General features: G+C 42.0%; 2 protein-coding genes across 2 annotated transcripts; both read left to right on the top strand.

The window, feature by feature from the left end:
* The first annotated feature begins 296 nt into the window (after positions 1 to 296).
* On the top strand, positions 297 to 1,864 carry LOC123482508 (myb-related transcription factor, partner of profilin-like). Its single transcript, XM_045210612.1, has 2 exons — positions 297 to 750; positions 1,033 to 1,864. Exons 1-2 carry the CDS (start codon positions 402 to 404, stop codon positions 1,545 to 1,547), a joined length of 864 nt encoding a protein of 287 aa, XP_045066547.1. The 5' UTR covers positions 297 to 401; the 3' UTR covers positions 1,548 to 1,864.
* Positions 1,865 to 2,120: 256 nt separating this feature from the next.
* Positions 2,121 to 4,347, top strand: LOC121550804. Its single transcript, XM_041863167.2, has 2 exons — positions 2,121 to 3,005; positions 3,148 to 4,347. The coding sequence occupies exons 1-2, from the start codon at positions 2,531 to 2,533 to the stop codon at positions 3,993 to 3,995; spliced, it is 1,323 nt and encodes a 440-aa protein (XP_041719101.1). The 5' UTR covers positions 2,121 to 2,530; the 3' UTR covers positions 3,996 to 4,347.
* The last annotated feature ends 12,616 nt before the right edge of the window (positions 4,348 to 16,963 follow it).

Here is a 16,963-nt window from a genome sequence, read left to right as displayed (position 1 = left end):
AACGCCGAAAAAAAGGTCTGAGGTTAACACAGGTTTAGGAGATCTTAGCAGTCAGTTAACATGACCTTGGTGAATTATGAATTCATTATGTGTTTTTTTAAATAACATAAATTATTCACAATTCACGTTAGCTGATGAAGATTATCTCATAGAACAAAACGTATAAGATCTCCTAAACCTAGGTTTACACAGACTTTATTATTTGGCGATTTCCCAAAATCCTATAAAAAAAACCCATTCATTTTTTCCTATAAAAACACCAATCATTTTTTCCATAGGCTTTGTCCATGGCGAAGTTAGTGCCTACAAAATACGCCATTACTATTTATCTCTTTCGCAACGCAAAAACGCCCCTCACCTACTACAAGCGCAATCGGAATTTCTGTGTCTGTGTTTATGTTATGAAACCGTGTGCAGGCTCTAAAATGTTGACGACGGCGACTCGAAGTCGTTTTACGCGGGAGCAAACAAGAATATTATTGCGTGAAGTCCATGCACGGCGATTTTCTATTTATGGTACACCGACAAAAACGTTCAGAGTTTCCAATGCTCGGTCAGCCTGGGAGCAAGTAGCAGAGCGAGTGAGCTCCACTACCGTTGGGCTTCGGAAAACAGCCAACCAGTGCAGGAAGCGAATTAATGATCTTAAACGGAGACAAGGAATAAGAATATTTGAAAACAGATTGCCAAAACCAGTCTGTAATCTTACAGACAATGACTCTACTTCCTCAATTAAAATTGAGCATGCAGGTAGAGTACAGTAATGATTACATTTGGGCAAATTAGGCCTATCATTTTCTATACTAGGAATTGCAGGCTATAAATGGGAAAACAATGTGTAGATATTTGTTGATTACTTAATATGTTGGCTACATTTTCCACATTTATAAAGTAATATTGTGTGCAAGCAAACTACTTTATTTAAATTAATGTTGATTGAGTTTGTACCATGCTGGTTGAGTGTAAATGGGTGAGATATTATGAGATTGGGGGATTAAATTATACATCATGGTTAGTTTTTTTCTCTTCCAGAGCATCAAATAGGAGATGGCCTTAATATCAAAGCAGAGATGGCTGGTTCATCCCACGCTGGAACACCACAACATGTTCCCCAACCTGATCCAACCCAGGCCTCTTCATTCCAAGCCCCTCAGGTCAGCTCACCTCAGATGAACCAATCTCAGGGTCAGGGACTGGGACTGGGTCAGGGACAGCTCCTCAGAGCTCACATCCCTCTGATAAACTTCCAGCCCCTCATCCACGTCCAGCCCGCTTCCCAGGATTTCACAGTCCTCTGCCAGGTGCACCAGGCGGGCTACACCATGCTACACAAGGAGATCACGGACACTAAAAACAGTATGGAGGAAATGCTGCATCCTGTGTTGTCTTCCATCAGCCACAGCCTGGAGAGACTTGCTAGTGCTGTTGAAAGGCTGGCAGGTCCTGGGGAGTCACTACTACAGACTGTCAGTCCCATCACAGTGCCTCTCCAACACAGACTGAATGGGCCCTCATACACTGATTCCACAGGACTACATCCTTTGTGAAGTTTGCTGGATTCTTGCTATGTTGACGACTGTTTTCTTCTGTCAAAACAATACAATGTCCTACAATAACAATTAGTTCAAGTAAAAAAAAAAAAAAATCTACCCAAAAACATTAACTATGGTATGCTATCGACTGTATGATGTATTCATTGTTGCATGTATTTATTAGACTGCTTTCATACGAGTGGTTAAATGTAGTCTATATTGTTCAATTCAATCAAACCTGTATCGCTGTATTCACACAGTAGCGTTTTCCTGTGGTCAAATGCATTCAGACTGGTTTTACTGTAGCCTATAAAAGCCTACAACTAACTAGCCTACTAGACAATAGACTATGCTTTCACTTTTCAGAAGGAGAAGTGTGTGTGTGTGTGTGTGTGTGTGTGTGTAGGGTGACGTTTGTAAATCTGTAGAGAATTGCTTATTGTTTTGGAAGGCCATGTGCAGACCATGATTTAATGATGAAATCAATCAATCTGTTTCTAAATAAATGTTTTGTAAATATGATGTGAACCACAGTATCATAAAAATAACCTATCACTTACTCAACAAGACAATCTAACATTATAACGATTTATCTATAGATCTAATGTCAAGAATCTAATAATTCAATATTGTGGTGATTGTTAAACTGTTTTGAAGAGGCGTTTTTTTTGGGGCACATTTTTCCCAACAAAGGGAGGATAATATACTGCGCACGGCGGGTATCAACTGCGCAAGCGTATTGGATTTTGTGGCTGCAAATGGTAGCCCAGATTGTTTGGGAACGCTTCAACTGGATCCGCTATCCTTTGGATTTGCTATCCATATTAAGGTTTTCCGTAACCGTACTAACCGTTGCTGTTTTGTAATTGTGTTGTTAATAAGTTGCAGCCTTGAGATGAGTAGGCTAGGCTATGTAAACATTCAGAACACTATTGTGTCTTTCCGTCAGTGTCAGTGTTAGTGTTTGCGCTTCATTTATGGCTTTGCCCTGAGAAAATATGGATTCCGATGACGATAAGAGAGATGGGAGGCCAGAGATCGAGATGCTTCACATGGAGAGGCAACGAAAGCAGCGTTTCAATGAAGAAGAGCTCCAAATACTGGTGCGTGAAGTGCAAGCTCGACGACCTTGCCCTGGCTACACCCGTGTTGCGCAGGCCGCGTGGGAAGATATCGCAGCAAAGGTGAGCGCTTCTTCGTTTGGATGCCTCAGAACCGGAATGCAATGCAAAAAGCGATACAATGACCTGATGCGCAGACAACCCTGTTATATCAAGAAGGGTCCTAGGGCAAAGAGGAACCGAGTGACCAGGCAGACGGAAGCAAAACTTCACCATCCAACAGAAGCAAAACTTCATCCAACAGAAGCAAAACCTCACCATCCAACAGAAGAGGAGGAGCCTTTCCTCTCAGTCAAAACAGAAAGTTTTAAATGTGAGTTTGTGGATGGAGAAGGACCCATTGCATTAGAAGGTAACGTTTATGGTTTCAATTTTAAAAAACAATTGTTTTCTTATCTTTGTAAAGTGTGTGTGCCTACTACGTGATGTAATTTGATAAAACAATGTAAGGAACACTAAATATGGCTTATTTTTCTATATTTTTTCTTCCCTAGAGTTTCAGAACGAAGTTGGTTCCCAATACCTTTGGGTGGAGCTGGACAGTCCCTCGACTAACCAGACTCTGGACGCTGCAACATCGTCTGAGGCCAGCAGAGTCCATCCACCCCAGACACCCACGCCTGTCACTTCACCCAGGCCCTCTTTACCCCAAACCAACCTCCAACCCCGGGTGAACATAGTCAGATTGAACCTTGAAACTGGTACCCAGGTCAGTACACCTCAAGTGACTGGAACCGTCCACATCCCTCAGTCTCAGGGCACCCTACAACCCCAAACCAATACACGGCCAGTCACTGTTCAACCCCAGGCTGATGGATTTCACCAAGGTAATGCTCCATTCCACGTAAACATACCCCAAGTAGTGCAACTGCCACAGCAGGCTACTCTACCCCAAGCCAACCTATCACAGGCCTATACACCCCAAGCTAACCAATCACAGACCTATATACCCCAAGCCTACCTATCACAGGCCTATACACCCCAAGCAAACCAATCACAGGCCTATATGTCCCAGGCAAATGTGCAGCCTCAGACTAACATACCCCAAGTGAACCAAGCTACGGTCCACATCCCTTTGATTGAGGTCCAACCACACATGCAGGTCCAGCTACCTCCTCAGGACCTGGCAGCACTGGTCCAGGTGCATCGCCAAGGTTACGACATGTTACAGAGGGATCTGGTCAGTATGAGGAGCAGCATGGAGAGAGTGCTGCAGCCCCTGCTGTCATCCATCAACAACAACCTGGAGAGACTGGTTAACGCTGTTGAACACCTCTCTGGGGTTGAGAACACACCTCAGACCAACGGTGTTGTCCATGCTTATCATGATTCTCCCCCCTGACTGACCTTGTTAGGTTATGTTCACCATCTATCTGAGAGGGGGACAGGATGTGTTCAGGTGGATGCAGAGTACCTGTTTTAAAGATTCTATATGCTATTTCAAATGTCTACCATCCTGGTAGAGATGGACTAAAAACATTTAGTAAAGTTCTGTGCAGTGAATGTAACTCTAGGAATCTTTGTGCTGTACATGCAGTGGAATGCAGTTCCATTTTGTTATCAGATATGTTTTTATTTGTCGATGTCTTTAAATAATGTATGCTCCTTTTTTCTCATTAATCTTTTTTTGGTTCAAGGTGCCTAAGCCTCTATGGACCTGTTGAGTTCCAAATAAAATATATTTTCCAAAAAGTGTTCAAACAGTTATAATCCTGTCATTGTTCATTTATGCACACAATCCATGAGGTCAAATTGAGCACAGGCCATTCATTTAGTATAGAATTATTGAACCTTTTTCTTAACCTGCTTTTTCTCAGAGGCATGATTCAGACAGAGGGGGATAAAATGGGGGGGGGAGGGGGGGGTGCAAAAAATAGAAGGCACCTCATCCCTTCATCCTGCGCCCACACACTGGAGAGCAAGTGAGAGAATCAGGGAAGACTGCAGAACACATGACATTTCAGTCCAGGGCTGTGATGCGGTGTGTTCCTTCCTTCCTTCTCTACACCTCCCTCCTTCACTCTCTCCCTCTTTCCCTCTCTCCCACCCTCAAAGGATTGACATGTGGTCTCCCACCCTCAAAGGATTGACATGTGGTCTCTCTCCCACCCTCAAAGGATTGACATGTGGTCTCTCTCCCACCCTCAAAGGATTGACATGTGGTCTCCTACAACCAAAGCAGAGGTGGTAAGACTCTGGCGCTGCTGTTGCCCCAGACTGTCTGGAAACCACTCAACTTTGTTAGTGTAGAAATGACAGCCTTACAACATCTTCCCAACAACATCAAGCATGCAGAACTAAACAGTAACAACTCAAAGACATCCAACCTCTCATGGGGTCTACTTTCCTTCATCTCAACTAACATGGGAGAACTGGATAGGTGAAAGCAATGTACCAGTAGGCAGCCAGCCACCATATTATTTTGACTTATCTAGTGTTTTCAGTTGAGTAAAGATTAAGTAAAGGAGATAAGGAGAGGAAGCCACTTTAGGTTATTGAGATGCACCCATTGTCCTGTTCTCTCAACATCATAGAGGGGGGAAAAAAACAGAACGATTCACATGTGCACAGTATCATCTGCTGGTGAATCTGTTAATAGCATGGATGTGTGTGAATTTTTGAAAGCCTCCTTTTTTCCAGACAACAACCACCATTATTTATGAAAAATTTACTCAGGTGTAATAACAAGCCTTCAACATACATGATCAATTCACTGCTGCTGAAAGATGAGAGATTCGTATCAGCATCCCACCTCCAGAATTCCATTTATCATCATCAGGTACCATTCCCATCTGCTCCACATAACATATTTGGTTAGACTCAGTACTCAGTTACACCTAAACAACTTGGCTGGGGTTATATTTATATCAACCAAATAAAACATTTGTACGTACCGAACACAACCCCCACTACTGTAAAATAAACATTTAAAACACATTTTATTTCATGTTTTATTAACCTTCATTAGTCAAATCTGTGACATGTAAATTCCATTCAGTGTAATTGAGTTCATACAAAAGCAAGATTTTTGTGTCAACAATTTGATAAATAAACATTCTACAGACAGCAATATATACAAGCACCAAGGAAAAACAAAAGCAAGATCAATGACTTCTAAATGAGAAGGTTCTACAGGCCAGTGTGGTGATTCATTCTCTTGATTAATGACTCTAGTTTACAAGGTCTGTCAACTTCAGTGGTATACTGTACACTGAGTGTACAAAACATTTTAAACACCTTCCTAATATTGACTTGGAGCCCCTTTTGCCCTCAGAACAGCCTCAATTTGTCAGGGCATGGCCACTACAAGGTGTCAAAAGTGTTCCACGGGGATGCTGGCCCATGTTGACTCCAATGCTTCCCACAATTGTGTCAAGTTGGCTGGATGTCCTTTGGGGGGTGGACCATTCTTGATACACACAGGAAACTGTTGGGCGTGGAAAAACCCAGCAGCGTTGCAGTTCTTGACACACTAAACCTGTGTGCCTGGCACCTACTACCATACCCTGTTCAAAGGTACTTAAATATTTTGTCCTCAATGGCACACATACACAATCCATGTCTCAAGGCTTAAAAATCCTTCTTTAACATGTCTCCTCCCCTTCATCTACCCTGATTATAATGGATTTAACAAGTGACATCAATAAGGGATCATAGCTTTCACCTGGATTCACCTGGTCAGTCTATGTTATCCTGATGTTTTGTACACTCAGTGTATATTCATGAATACTAATCTGTTTACTCAATAAGTGGGGGACAGGGGGTTGTTATGATTAAAACATATGCCATCATGTCATCAAGTTGTGTTTAAACAGGAGTGTGACTTCCCTGAATATTCAGGGGGTTCCTTCAGGACACATGATGCTATTTTACCTGACACAGAGAGACTGAGGTGCCATCCAAAACCTTAAATCCTGGCTAGAGAGGCTCAGTGAATGTGGTGTGGAATGTGTGCAGGTAGGTCAGTGTCAGATGAGACTCTGTAGAAGGACAGAGTGCCGGCTGGCCATTCCAGATACACTCTTACTCTGTGGGAGCCTGAGGAGGTGACAGATATGTCAGTGTCCTACTGATTGTGCCAGGCAAAATATCTGTCATCAGGGCATTCCAGACACCAGGACTTGTCATGGTATCCAAGCAAACAGTCATTACCACTTCCTCTCCTGCTGATTCCTTTATATGCCACTCCTATCTCAGCCCTATCTCCACACCACTCTACCTCCCAGTAACGTTTACAGCATCCAGTATCACAGAAGATCTACCATCTAGAAGGCGGAGACAGTACAGGTGCATAAAAGCTGGGACCGAGAGACAGATTCTGTCTCCAGGCCATCAGACTGTTAAACAGTCACTACTAGCCGGCCTCCGCCAAGTACCCTGCCGTGAACCTTAGTCACTGTTCTACCCGGCTAACACCCCATACTATACCCTGCACCTTAGAGACTGCTGTCCTATGTACATTGAGTCATTGAACACTGGTCACTTTAATAATGTTTTACCCACTTTATATGTACAGTTGAAGTCAGTAGTTTACATACACCTTAGCCAAATACATTTAAACTCAGTTTTTCACAATTCCTGACATTTAATCCTAGTAAAAATTCCCTGTCTTAGGTCAGTTAGGATCACCACTTTATTTTAAGAATGTGAAATGTCAGAATAATAGAGATAATTATTTATTTCAGCTTTTATTTATTTAATCACATTCCAGTGGGTCAGAAGTTTACATACACTCAATTAGTATTTGGTAGCATTGCCTTTAAATTGTTTAACTTGGGTCAAACGTTTTGAGTAGCCTTCGACAAGCTTCCCACAATAAGTTGGGTTAATTTTGGACCATTCCTCCTGACAGAGCTGGTGTAACTGAGTCAGGTTTGAAGGCCTCCTTGCTCGCACACGCTTTTTCAGTTCTGCCCACACATTTTCTATAGGATTGAGGTCAGGGCTTTGTGATGGACACTCCAATACCTTGACTTTGTTGTCCTTAAGCCATTTTGCCACAACTTTGGAAGTATGCTTGGGGTCATTGTCCATTTGGAAGACCATTTGCGACCAAGCTTTAACTTCCTGACTGATGTCTTGAGATGTTGCTTCAATATATCCACATAATTTTCCTTCCTCATGATGCCATCTATTTTGTGAAGTGCACCAGTCCCTCCTGCAGCAAGCACCCCCACAGCATGATGCTGCCACCTCCGTGCTTCACGGTTGGGATGGTGTTCTTCGGCTTGCAAGCGTCCCCCTTTTTCCTCCAAACATAACGATGGTCATTATGGCCAAACAGTTCTATTTTTGTTTCATCAGACCAGAGGACATTTCTCCAAAAAGTACGATCTTTGTCCCCATGTGCAGTTGCAAACCGTAGTCTGGCTTTTTTATAGCGGTTTTGGAGCAGTAGCTTCTTCCTTGCTGAGCGGCCTTTCAGGTTATGTCGATATAGGACTCGTTTTACTGTGGATATAGATACTTTTGTACCGGTTTCCTCCAGCATCTTCACAAGGTCCTTTGCTGTTGTTCTGGGATTGATTTACACTTTTCGCACCAAACTACGTTCATCTCTAGGAGACAGAACGCGTCTCCTTTCTGAGCGGTATGACGGCTGCGTGGTCCCATGGTGTTTATACTTGCATACTATTGTTTGTACAGATGAACGTGTCTCCAACCTAAGTGTATGTAAACTTCCGACTTCAACTGTATATACTTAATTCTAGTCATGGCTCATCCTATATAACTACTGCTGTACACACCTTTTCTATTCATATACTGTCCATACTGTCTTTACACACCATTATATACACATACATATCTATATTCCGGTCTCTGACATTGCTCGTTCTGATATTTCTTCATATATATATATATATATATTATTTTATGTGAGTATTATTTTATTTTATCTATTGGTATTACTGCACTGTTGGAGCTAGACACACAAGCATTTCGTTGCACCTGCGATAACATCTGCAAATCTGTGTACGCCACCAATACATTTTATTTTATTTTATTTAACAACTCCCAGACAGACCTTTGAACAGCTAGCAACAGCTGGGTATTCAGCATACGGCTGATCTTCTCTAAGATGTGTCACTTTTCTGTTCCCCTCAGACAGAGAGAGCTCTCTGTTTGCTGTGTTTGGGTCCAGTGTGAGCTCACAGGCATCTGATGGATGAGACCAAGACACAATATAACAATTCATCAAGATTCACATTAAAATGTTTAGTCACTTTTCAATCATAAAAACCTTGTATGCCAAGTTAATTACTCAAATTGATACATTAATTATAAGACACATTATATATTTCATGAAGGAAGTGTATTACACATTATTTTGTAGCTGTCTGTATGTGAATGTTTAGTGTGAGTGGGCTTTTCATCTCAAGGTTGATGTTATATGTAATAGGAGGAGCAGCTATAATTAGAACAAATTCATCAATCTAAAGTACCACACTCTTGTTCAGTATTCACTGGCAATGGAGTGCACAGTAAATGTAGAGAAGAATGTGTCACTCTCATTTGCACTGAACAAAAATACACTGAGTATACCAAACATTAGGAACACCTTCCTAATATTGAGTTGCACCCCCTTTTGCCCTCAGAACAGCCTCAATTCGTCAGGGCATGGACTCTACAAGGTGTCAAAAGTGTTCTACAGGGCTGCTGGCCCATGTTGCCTCCAATGTTTCCCAAAGTTGTGTCAAGTTGGCTGGATGTTCTTTGGGTGGTGGACCATTCTTGATTCACACGGGAAACTTGAAAAACCCAGCATGTTGCAGTTCTTGATACAAACCGGTGCGTCTGGCACCTACTACCATACCCTGTTCAAAGGCACTTCATCATTGGTTTCACCTGGATTCACCTGGTCAGTCTATGTCATGGAAAGTGCAGTTCTTCCTAATATTTTGTGTACTCTGTATGTAAACGCAACATGTAAAGTGTTGGTTCCATGTTTCAGGAGCTGAAATAAAAAATCCCCAAAATGTTCCATATGCACAAAAAGCTTATTTCTCTCAAATTTTGTGCACAAATGTCTTTACATCCCTGTCAGTGAGGATTTCTCCTTTGCCAAGATAATCCATCCACCTGACAGGTGTGGCATATCAAGAAGCTGATTAAACAGCATGATCATTACACAGGTGCAGTTTTGTCACACAACACAATGCCACAGGTGTCTCAAGTTTTGAGGGAATGTGCAATTGGCATGCTGACTGCAAGAATGTCCACCAGAGGCCCATTGTTGTGCCATTCATCCACCGCCATCACCTCATGTTTCAGCATGATAATGCATGGCCCCATGTCGCAAGGATCTGTACACAATTCCTGGGATCTGAAAATATGCATACTCACTAGACATGTCACCCATTGAGCATGTTTGGGATGCTCTGGTTCGACTTGTACGACAGCGTGTTCCAGTTCCCGCCAATACCCAGCAACTTCGCACAGCCATTGAAGAGGAGTAGGACAACATTCCACAGGCCGAAATCAACAGCATGGTCCACTCTATTCGAAAGAGATGTGCCGCACTGCATGAGGAAAATGGTGGTCACACCAGATACTGACTGGTTTTATTGTATTTTTTTAAGGTATCTGTGACCAACAGACGCATATCTGTATTTCCAGTCATGTGAAATCCATAGATTAGGGTCAAATTAATTTATTTCAATTGACTGATTTCCTTATTTGAACTGTAACTCAGTAAAATTGTTCAAATTGTTGCATGTTGCGTTTATATTTTTGTTCAGTATACAGTATATATTTATGGAATGTCTACATGTTCATGTTTTTAAATGTAGAGTGTAAAGTATTTTTGTCTGTGATGTATTTTTCGTTATGTGTCAGACCCCAGTAAGACCAGCTGTCACCATTGGCCGTCACCAAATGAACTTTTTTGGTTACTACATGATTCCATATGTGTAATTTCATAGTTTTGATGTCTTCATTATTATTCTATAATGTAGAAAATGGTAAAAAATAAAGAAAAACCCTTGAATGTGTAGGTGTGTCCAAACATTTGACTGGTACTGTGCGTTCTTCTAATAACAGATTATGGTCAACAATATCAAATCCTGCACTAAAGTCTAACAATACAGCTCCCACAATCATCTTATTATCAATTTCTTTCAGCCAATCATCAGTCATTTGTGTCAGTGCAGTACATGTTGAGTGCCCTTCTCTATAAGCATGCTGAAAGTCTGTTGGTAATTTGTTCACAGAGAAATAGCATTGTATCTGGTCAAACACATTTTTTCCCAAAAGTTTGCTAAGACCGGCAGCAAGCTGATTGGTCGGCTGTTATAACCAGTAAAGGGCGCTTTATCATTATTGGATAGCGGAATGACTTTAGCTACCCTCCAGGTCTGAGGACAAATACTGTTCTCCAGGCTCAGATTAAGGATATGACAAACAGGAGTGGCAATACAGTCTGCTACCATCCTAAGTGGTTGTCAACACCAGGTTGTTTCTCATTATTGATGGACAACAATACTTTTCCCACCTCTACCACACTAACTTTACATAATTCAAAATTACACAATTTGTCTTTAATTATTAGGTATTTTATGCATGAATGTAATGGCTCACAGTTTGTTGTTGGCATTTCATGCCTGAGTTTGCCCACTTTGCCAATGCAATAGTCATTCAAATAATTGGCAATATCAAAATGTTTTGTGATGAATAAGCCTTCTGATTCAATGAAAGATGAAGTTGAATTAGTCTTTCTCCCCATAATTTCATTTCAAGTTTTCCATCATACTTTGTATAATTTTTCTTTGTTTCATAATACAGTTTCTTCTTCATTTTGTTCAGTTTAGTCACATAATTTCTCAGTTTACTGTAAGTTTACCAACCAGCTGTGCAGCCAGACTTATTAGCTACTCCTTTTGCTTCAAGAGCATGGCGCTTGTAACGCCAGGGTAGTGGGTTCGATCCCCGGGACCACCCATACGTAAAAATGTATGCGCACATGACTGTAAGTCGCTTTGGATAAAAGCGTCTGCTAAATGGCATATTATTATTATATTATTATTTTCATTCCTCATCAATCCACAGAGCCTTAGCAGTTCTAACAGTCAGCTTCTTAATCGGTGCATGCTTATCAATGACTGGAAGAAACAATTTCATAAATGTATAAATTGCAGCGTTTGGATGCTCCTCATTACGCACTCTTTTTACATCTTCAACATAGGTATCATTACAAAATGTTTTGTATGATCTCTTATACACTATTTTAGGCCCAGCCTTTGGAACTTTGGCTTTCCTGGACATAGCCACTATATTATGGTCACTACATCCAATGGGTATGGATGCAGCTTTAGAACAAAGTTCTGCAACATTAGTAAACATTTTATCAATACACGTGGATGATGTAGTTCCTGCACTATTTGTAAACACTCTGGTAAATTGATTGATAACCTGAGCCAGATTACTGGCACTGGTTACAGTAAGAATTTTCCTCTTAAGTGGACAGCTTAATGAAAACCAGTCTATATTCAGGTCACCCAGAAAATAGACCTCTCTGTCAGCATCACACACATTATCAAGCATTGCACACATATTATCCAGATACTGACTGTTGGCACTTGGTGGCCTATAGCAACACCCCAAAAGAAGAGGCTTTAGATGAGGCTGGTGAACTTGCAACCACAACACTTCAACAACATTAGACATGATATCCTCTCTAAGCTTTACAGGAATATGGCTCTGAACATATACAGCAACACCTCCCCCATAAGCATTCACGTCTCTTCTGTAGATGTTATATCCTTGTATTGCCACTGCTGTATCATCAAGTGAATTATCTGAGTTTCAGAGATGGCTAATATATGAATGTTATCCGATACAGGGGAGGCTGGTCGCTCCTGCTGGATTGGGCTTCAACACAACAGATACATACTTTCAGTCTCTAATCTATTCATTAGGCAATTTTGTTACTCTCTAAATTGCACACACACACGTACTTGTCGTACCTCATAGCTTTACTATGCTTTGCTACCCCAGGGAGACTCATTTTAGAAGCAGTGCCCCCCTCCTCGCTCTCCCCAGGGAGACACATTTTAGAGGCAGTGCCCCCCATCCTCGCTCTCCCCATGGAGACTAATTTTAGAGGCAGTGTCCCCCCTCCTCCTCTCTCCCCCCAGTGAATCTAATTTTAGAGGCAGTGCCCCCCCTCCTAAGGGACAGACCAGGAGAATCCAGAACAGCAGATCCAGTTCAGCAGACCTAACAATTCAAAACAGAGATTGTTTGAATACGTTAAAAAGTACAGCCTTCCTTCCTTGCTTGTTTCCTTCCTTCCTGGTTTCCTTCCTTCTCTGATATAAAAACTGATCCATCAATTATTGGATATGCGCAGGCAAGGACACCCTTTTGGTCTTCGCCAAATACAACCGTTTCAAATCAGTGAATAGGGAGGAAAGGAAAGCAGGTCGTTTTTATTTGAATTATAGAACAGGTAGAAATGTACCTAATTTCTACCTTCAATTTAACAGCATGAAGTGAAGCATTCAAAGAAAATAACACCCTCCCTACAATCAAACATGGGGGAGGTTTGATAATACTGTGGGGCTGCTTTGCTGCCTCTGGTACTGGGGGCCTTTAATGTGTGCAAGACATCATGAAATCAACAGATCAAGGTGTTTTGGAGTACAATGTTGAAACAAGTGTCCAAAAACTGTCTCTGTGGAAGGTTGTGGTTTTCCCAACAGGACAACAACCCCAAACCCACATCAAATGCACCCTGGAATGGTTCAAGAAGAAACACTGGACTCTTCTGGATTGGGCAGTGAAGGGTCCAGATCTGAATGACATCCACAGCCTACAGTATGGCGAGAGCTGAAGACAACAGTTGGTGGAGAACACCCCTCAAAACTTGAAGAATTAGAGCAGTTTGCTGCTGAAGAGTGGGCCAAATTGCCAGTAGAAAGGTGCAGCAAGCTCATTGATGGCTGCAATAAGCATTTGTCTGCAGTTCTCTTGGCCAAAGGCTGTGGTACTAGCTCCAGTGTGCCCATAATTGCAGTTTACTAAAAATAAAATTGGTTCTGCAATGTTGAAAATCTAATAACAACGTGTGGAGGCCAGACGTTTTTTAAAGGTTCAACTTATTTGAGGAGAAATAGGGAATTATTCAAGAAAAGTGCAAGGGTTCACATATAATTGGCCGGGACTGTACATGAATGAGCAAAGTTGGTTCCTGTTTCACGTTCGTGTGGGTCAAACAAAAACACCCTAATGATTGGTTGACAAAAGAGCCTCCCACAATGCAGGCGATGGCAAGCAGAGCTGCTGGTTAAAGACTCTTTATGATATTTTATGTCTACTGTTTAGGTAGACATTATTTGGAACTCGGATGAGTCTTGGTACTGAACATGCAGCGTAGCTCAGTTGGTAGAGCATGGCGCTTGCAACGCCAGGGTTGTGGGTTTGTTTCCCACAGGGGGCCAGTATAAAAAAAAAATTATGCACTCACTAACTGTAAGTCGTTCTGGATAAGAGCGTCTGCTAAATGACTAAAATGTAAATGGAATGAAGTTCCATTTTGTTATCAGAGATACTGTATGTTTCTTATGACTGTAAATAGTTTGTACTCGTTTTTCTCAATTATTTTATTTGGTTCAATGTGCCAAGGTGCCTAACATTCTATGGTCCTCCATTTGAGTTCCTAATAAAAGGTATTCACCCAGTAAGAAAACAAACAATGATCATATAACCATGTCATTGTTCGTTTATGCACACAATCCATGATGTCAACCTGAACACAGGAAATTAATTTAGCTTGGGATGGTTTGAACCTTTTTCCTAACCTGCTTGACAATTTTCTCAGAGTCATGAATCAGAAAGAGGAAGAGAAAAATGGGGGTATTCGAAAAGAGATTTTTTTTATTTATTTTTTATTTAACCTTTATTTAACCAGGTAAGCCAGTTGAGAACAAGTTCTCATTTACAACTGCGACCTGGCCAAGATAAAGCAAAGCAGTGCCATAAAAACAACACAGTTACATATGGGGTAAAACAAAACATTAAGTCAAAAATACAACAGAAAATATATATACAGTGTGTGCAAATGTAGCAAGTTATGGAGGTAAGGCAATAAATAGGCTATAGTGCAAAATAATTACAATTAGTATTAACACTGGAATGATAGATGTGCAAGAGATGATGTGCAAATAGAGATACCGGAGTGCAAATGAGCAAAATAAATAACAATATGGGGATGAGGTAGTTGGGTGGGCTAATTTCAGATGGGCTGTGTACCAGAGGTGGGACAAAGTCATTGTTATGCAAGTCACAAGTAAGTCTCAAGTCTTTGCCCTCGAGTCCCGAGTCAAGTCGAGTCAAAGATGAGGCAAGTCCCAAGTCGAGTCAAAAGTCAAAGCCATCAAGTCTCAAGTCGAGTCCAAAGTCCTACATTTTAGTTTCGAGTCATTTCAAGTCCTCGTAGCAAGCCTTTGCAAGTCATTACAAGTCCTCGTAGCAAGTCTTCTCGAGTCATAAGGCGCAAGTCCAAGTCAAGTCACGAGTCATTGATGTTAAAGTCCAAGTCGAGTTGCAAGTCTTTGTACATTTTGTCGAGTCGAGTCTGAAGTCATCAAATTCATGACTCGAGTCTGACTCGAGTCCAAGTCACATGACTCGAGTCCACACCTCTGCTGTGTACAGGTGCAGTGATCGGTCAGGTGCTCCCGAGTGCGCAGTCGTCTAAGGCACTACATCGCAGTGCTAGCTGTGCCACTAGAGATCCTGGTTTGAATCCAGGCTCTGTTGTAGCCGGCCGTGACTGGGAGACCCATGAGCAGGCGCACAATTGGACCAGCGTTGTCCAGGGTAGGGGAGGGAATAGCCGGCAGGGATGTAGCTCATTTGGTAGAGCATGGCGTTTGCAACGCCAGGGTTGTGGGTTTGATTCCCACGGGGGGCCAGTATGAAAAAAAATAATGTATGCACTCACTAACTGTAAGTCGCCTTGAATAAGAGTGTCTGCTAAATGACAAAAAATGTAAATGTAACTGATGCTTAAAGTTAGTGAGGGAGATAAGAGTCTGCAGCTTCAGAGATTTCTGCAATTCGTTCCAGTCATTGGCAGCAGAGAACTGGAAGGAACGGCACCTACCTCCCTTCCTTCATCCCATGCCCACTGATGGGAGAGCAAGCGAGGGAAACAGGAAAGACCGCAGAACACATGACATTTCATTTCAGTCTCGGGCTGTGATGCGGTGTGTTCCTTGTTGGACAGAACACTTGTTGGGTTATTGTTGACCCAGCAGTTGGAGCACTTTGTTGGGTTATTGATCTATGACCAGAGGGGCAGTATTTCTGCTACATGTATTTGAAATATGTTATTTCATTACTTCTGAGTATTTTGTATTACACTGGGCTGAACCACACTCCAATGTATTTTGTAACAAGATACAGTGAGGGAAAAAAGTATTTGATCCCCTGCTGATTTTGTACGTTTGCCCACTGACACTGAATAATGGTAGGTTTATTTGAACAGTGAGAGAAAGAATAACAACAACAAAAATCCAGAAAAACGCATGTCAAACATTTTATATATTGATTTGCATTTTAATGAGGAATAAGTATTTCACCCCTCTGCAAAACATTACTTAGTACTTGGTGGCAAAACCCTTGTTGGCAATCACAGAGGTCAGATAATTCTTGTAGTTGGCCACCAGGTTTGCAAACATCTCAGGAGGGATTTTGTCCCAATCCTCTTTGCAGATCTTCTCCAAGTCATTAAGGTTTCGAGCCTGACGTTTGGCAACATCGAACCTTCAGCTCCCTCCACAGATTTTCTATGGGATTAAGGTCTGGAGACCGGCTAGGCCACTCCAGGACTTTAATGTGCTTCTTCTTGAGCCACTCCTTTGTTGCCTTGGCCGTGTGTTTTGGGTCATTGTCATGCTGGAATACCCATCCACGACCCATTTTCAATGCCCTGGCTGAGGGAAGGAGGTTCTCACCCAAGATTTGATGGTACATGGCCCCGTCCATCGTCCCTTTGATGCGGTGAAGTTGTCCTGTCCCCTTAACAGAAAAACACCCCCAAAGCATAATGTTTCCACCTCCATGTTTGACGGTGTGGATGGTGTTCTTGGGGTCATAGGCAGCATTCCTCCTCCTCCAAACACGACGAGTTGAGTTGATGCCAAATAGCTCCATTTTGGTCTCATCTGACCACAACACTTTCACCCAGTTCTCCTCTGAATCATTCAGATGTTCATTGGCAAACTTCAGACGGGCCTGTATATGTGCTTTCTTGAGCAGGGGGACCTTGTGGGCGCTGCAGGATTTCAGTCCTTCACGTCGTAGTGT

Source organism: Coregonus clupeaformis, chromosome 35 (genome assembly GCF_020615455.1).
Source record: "Coregonus clupeaformis isolate EN_2021a chromosome 35, ASM2061545v1, whole genome shotgun sequence".
In the NCBI taxonomy this organism is placed as follows: Eukaryota; Metazoa; Chordata; class Actinopteri; order Salmoniformes; family Salmonidae; genus Coregonus; species Coregonus clupeaformis.
The sequence above is the reverse complement of the archived record's forward strand: the minus strand, read 5'-3'. Positions and strand labels throughout refer to the sequence as shown.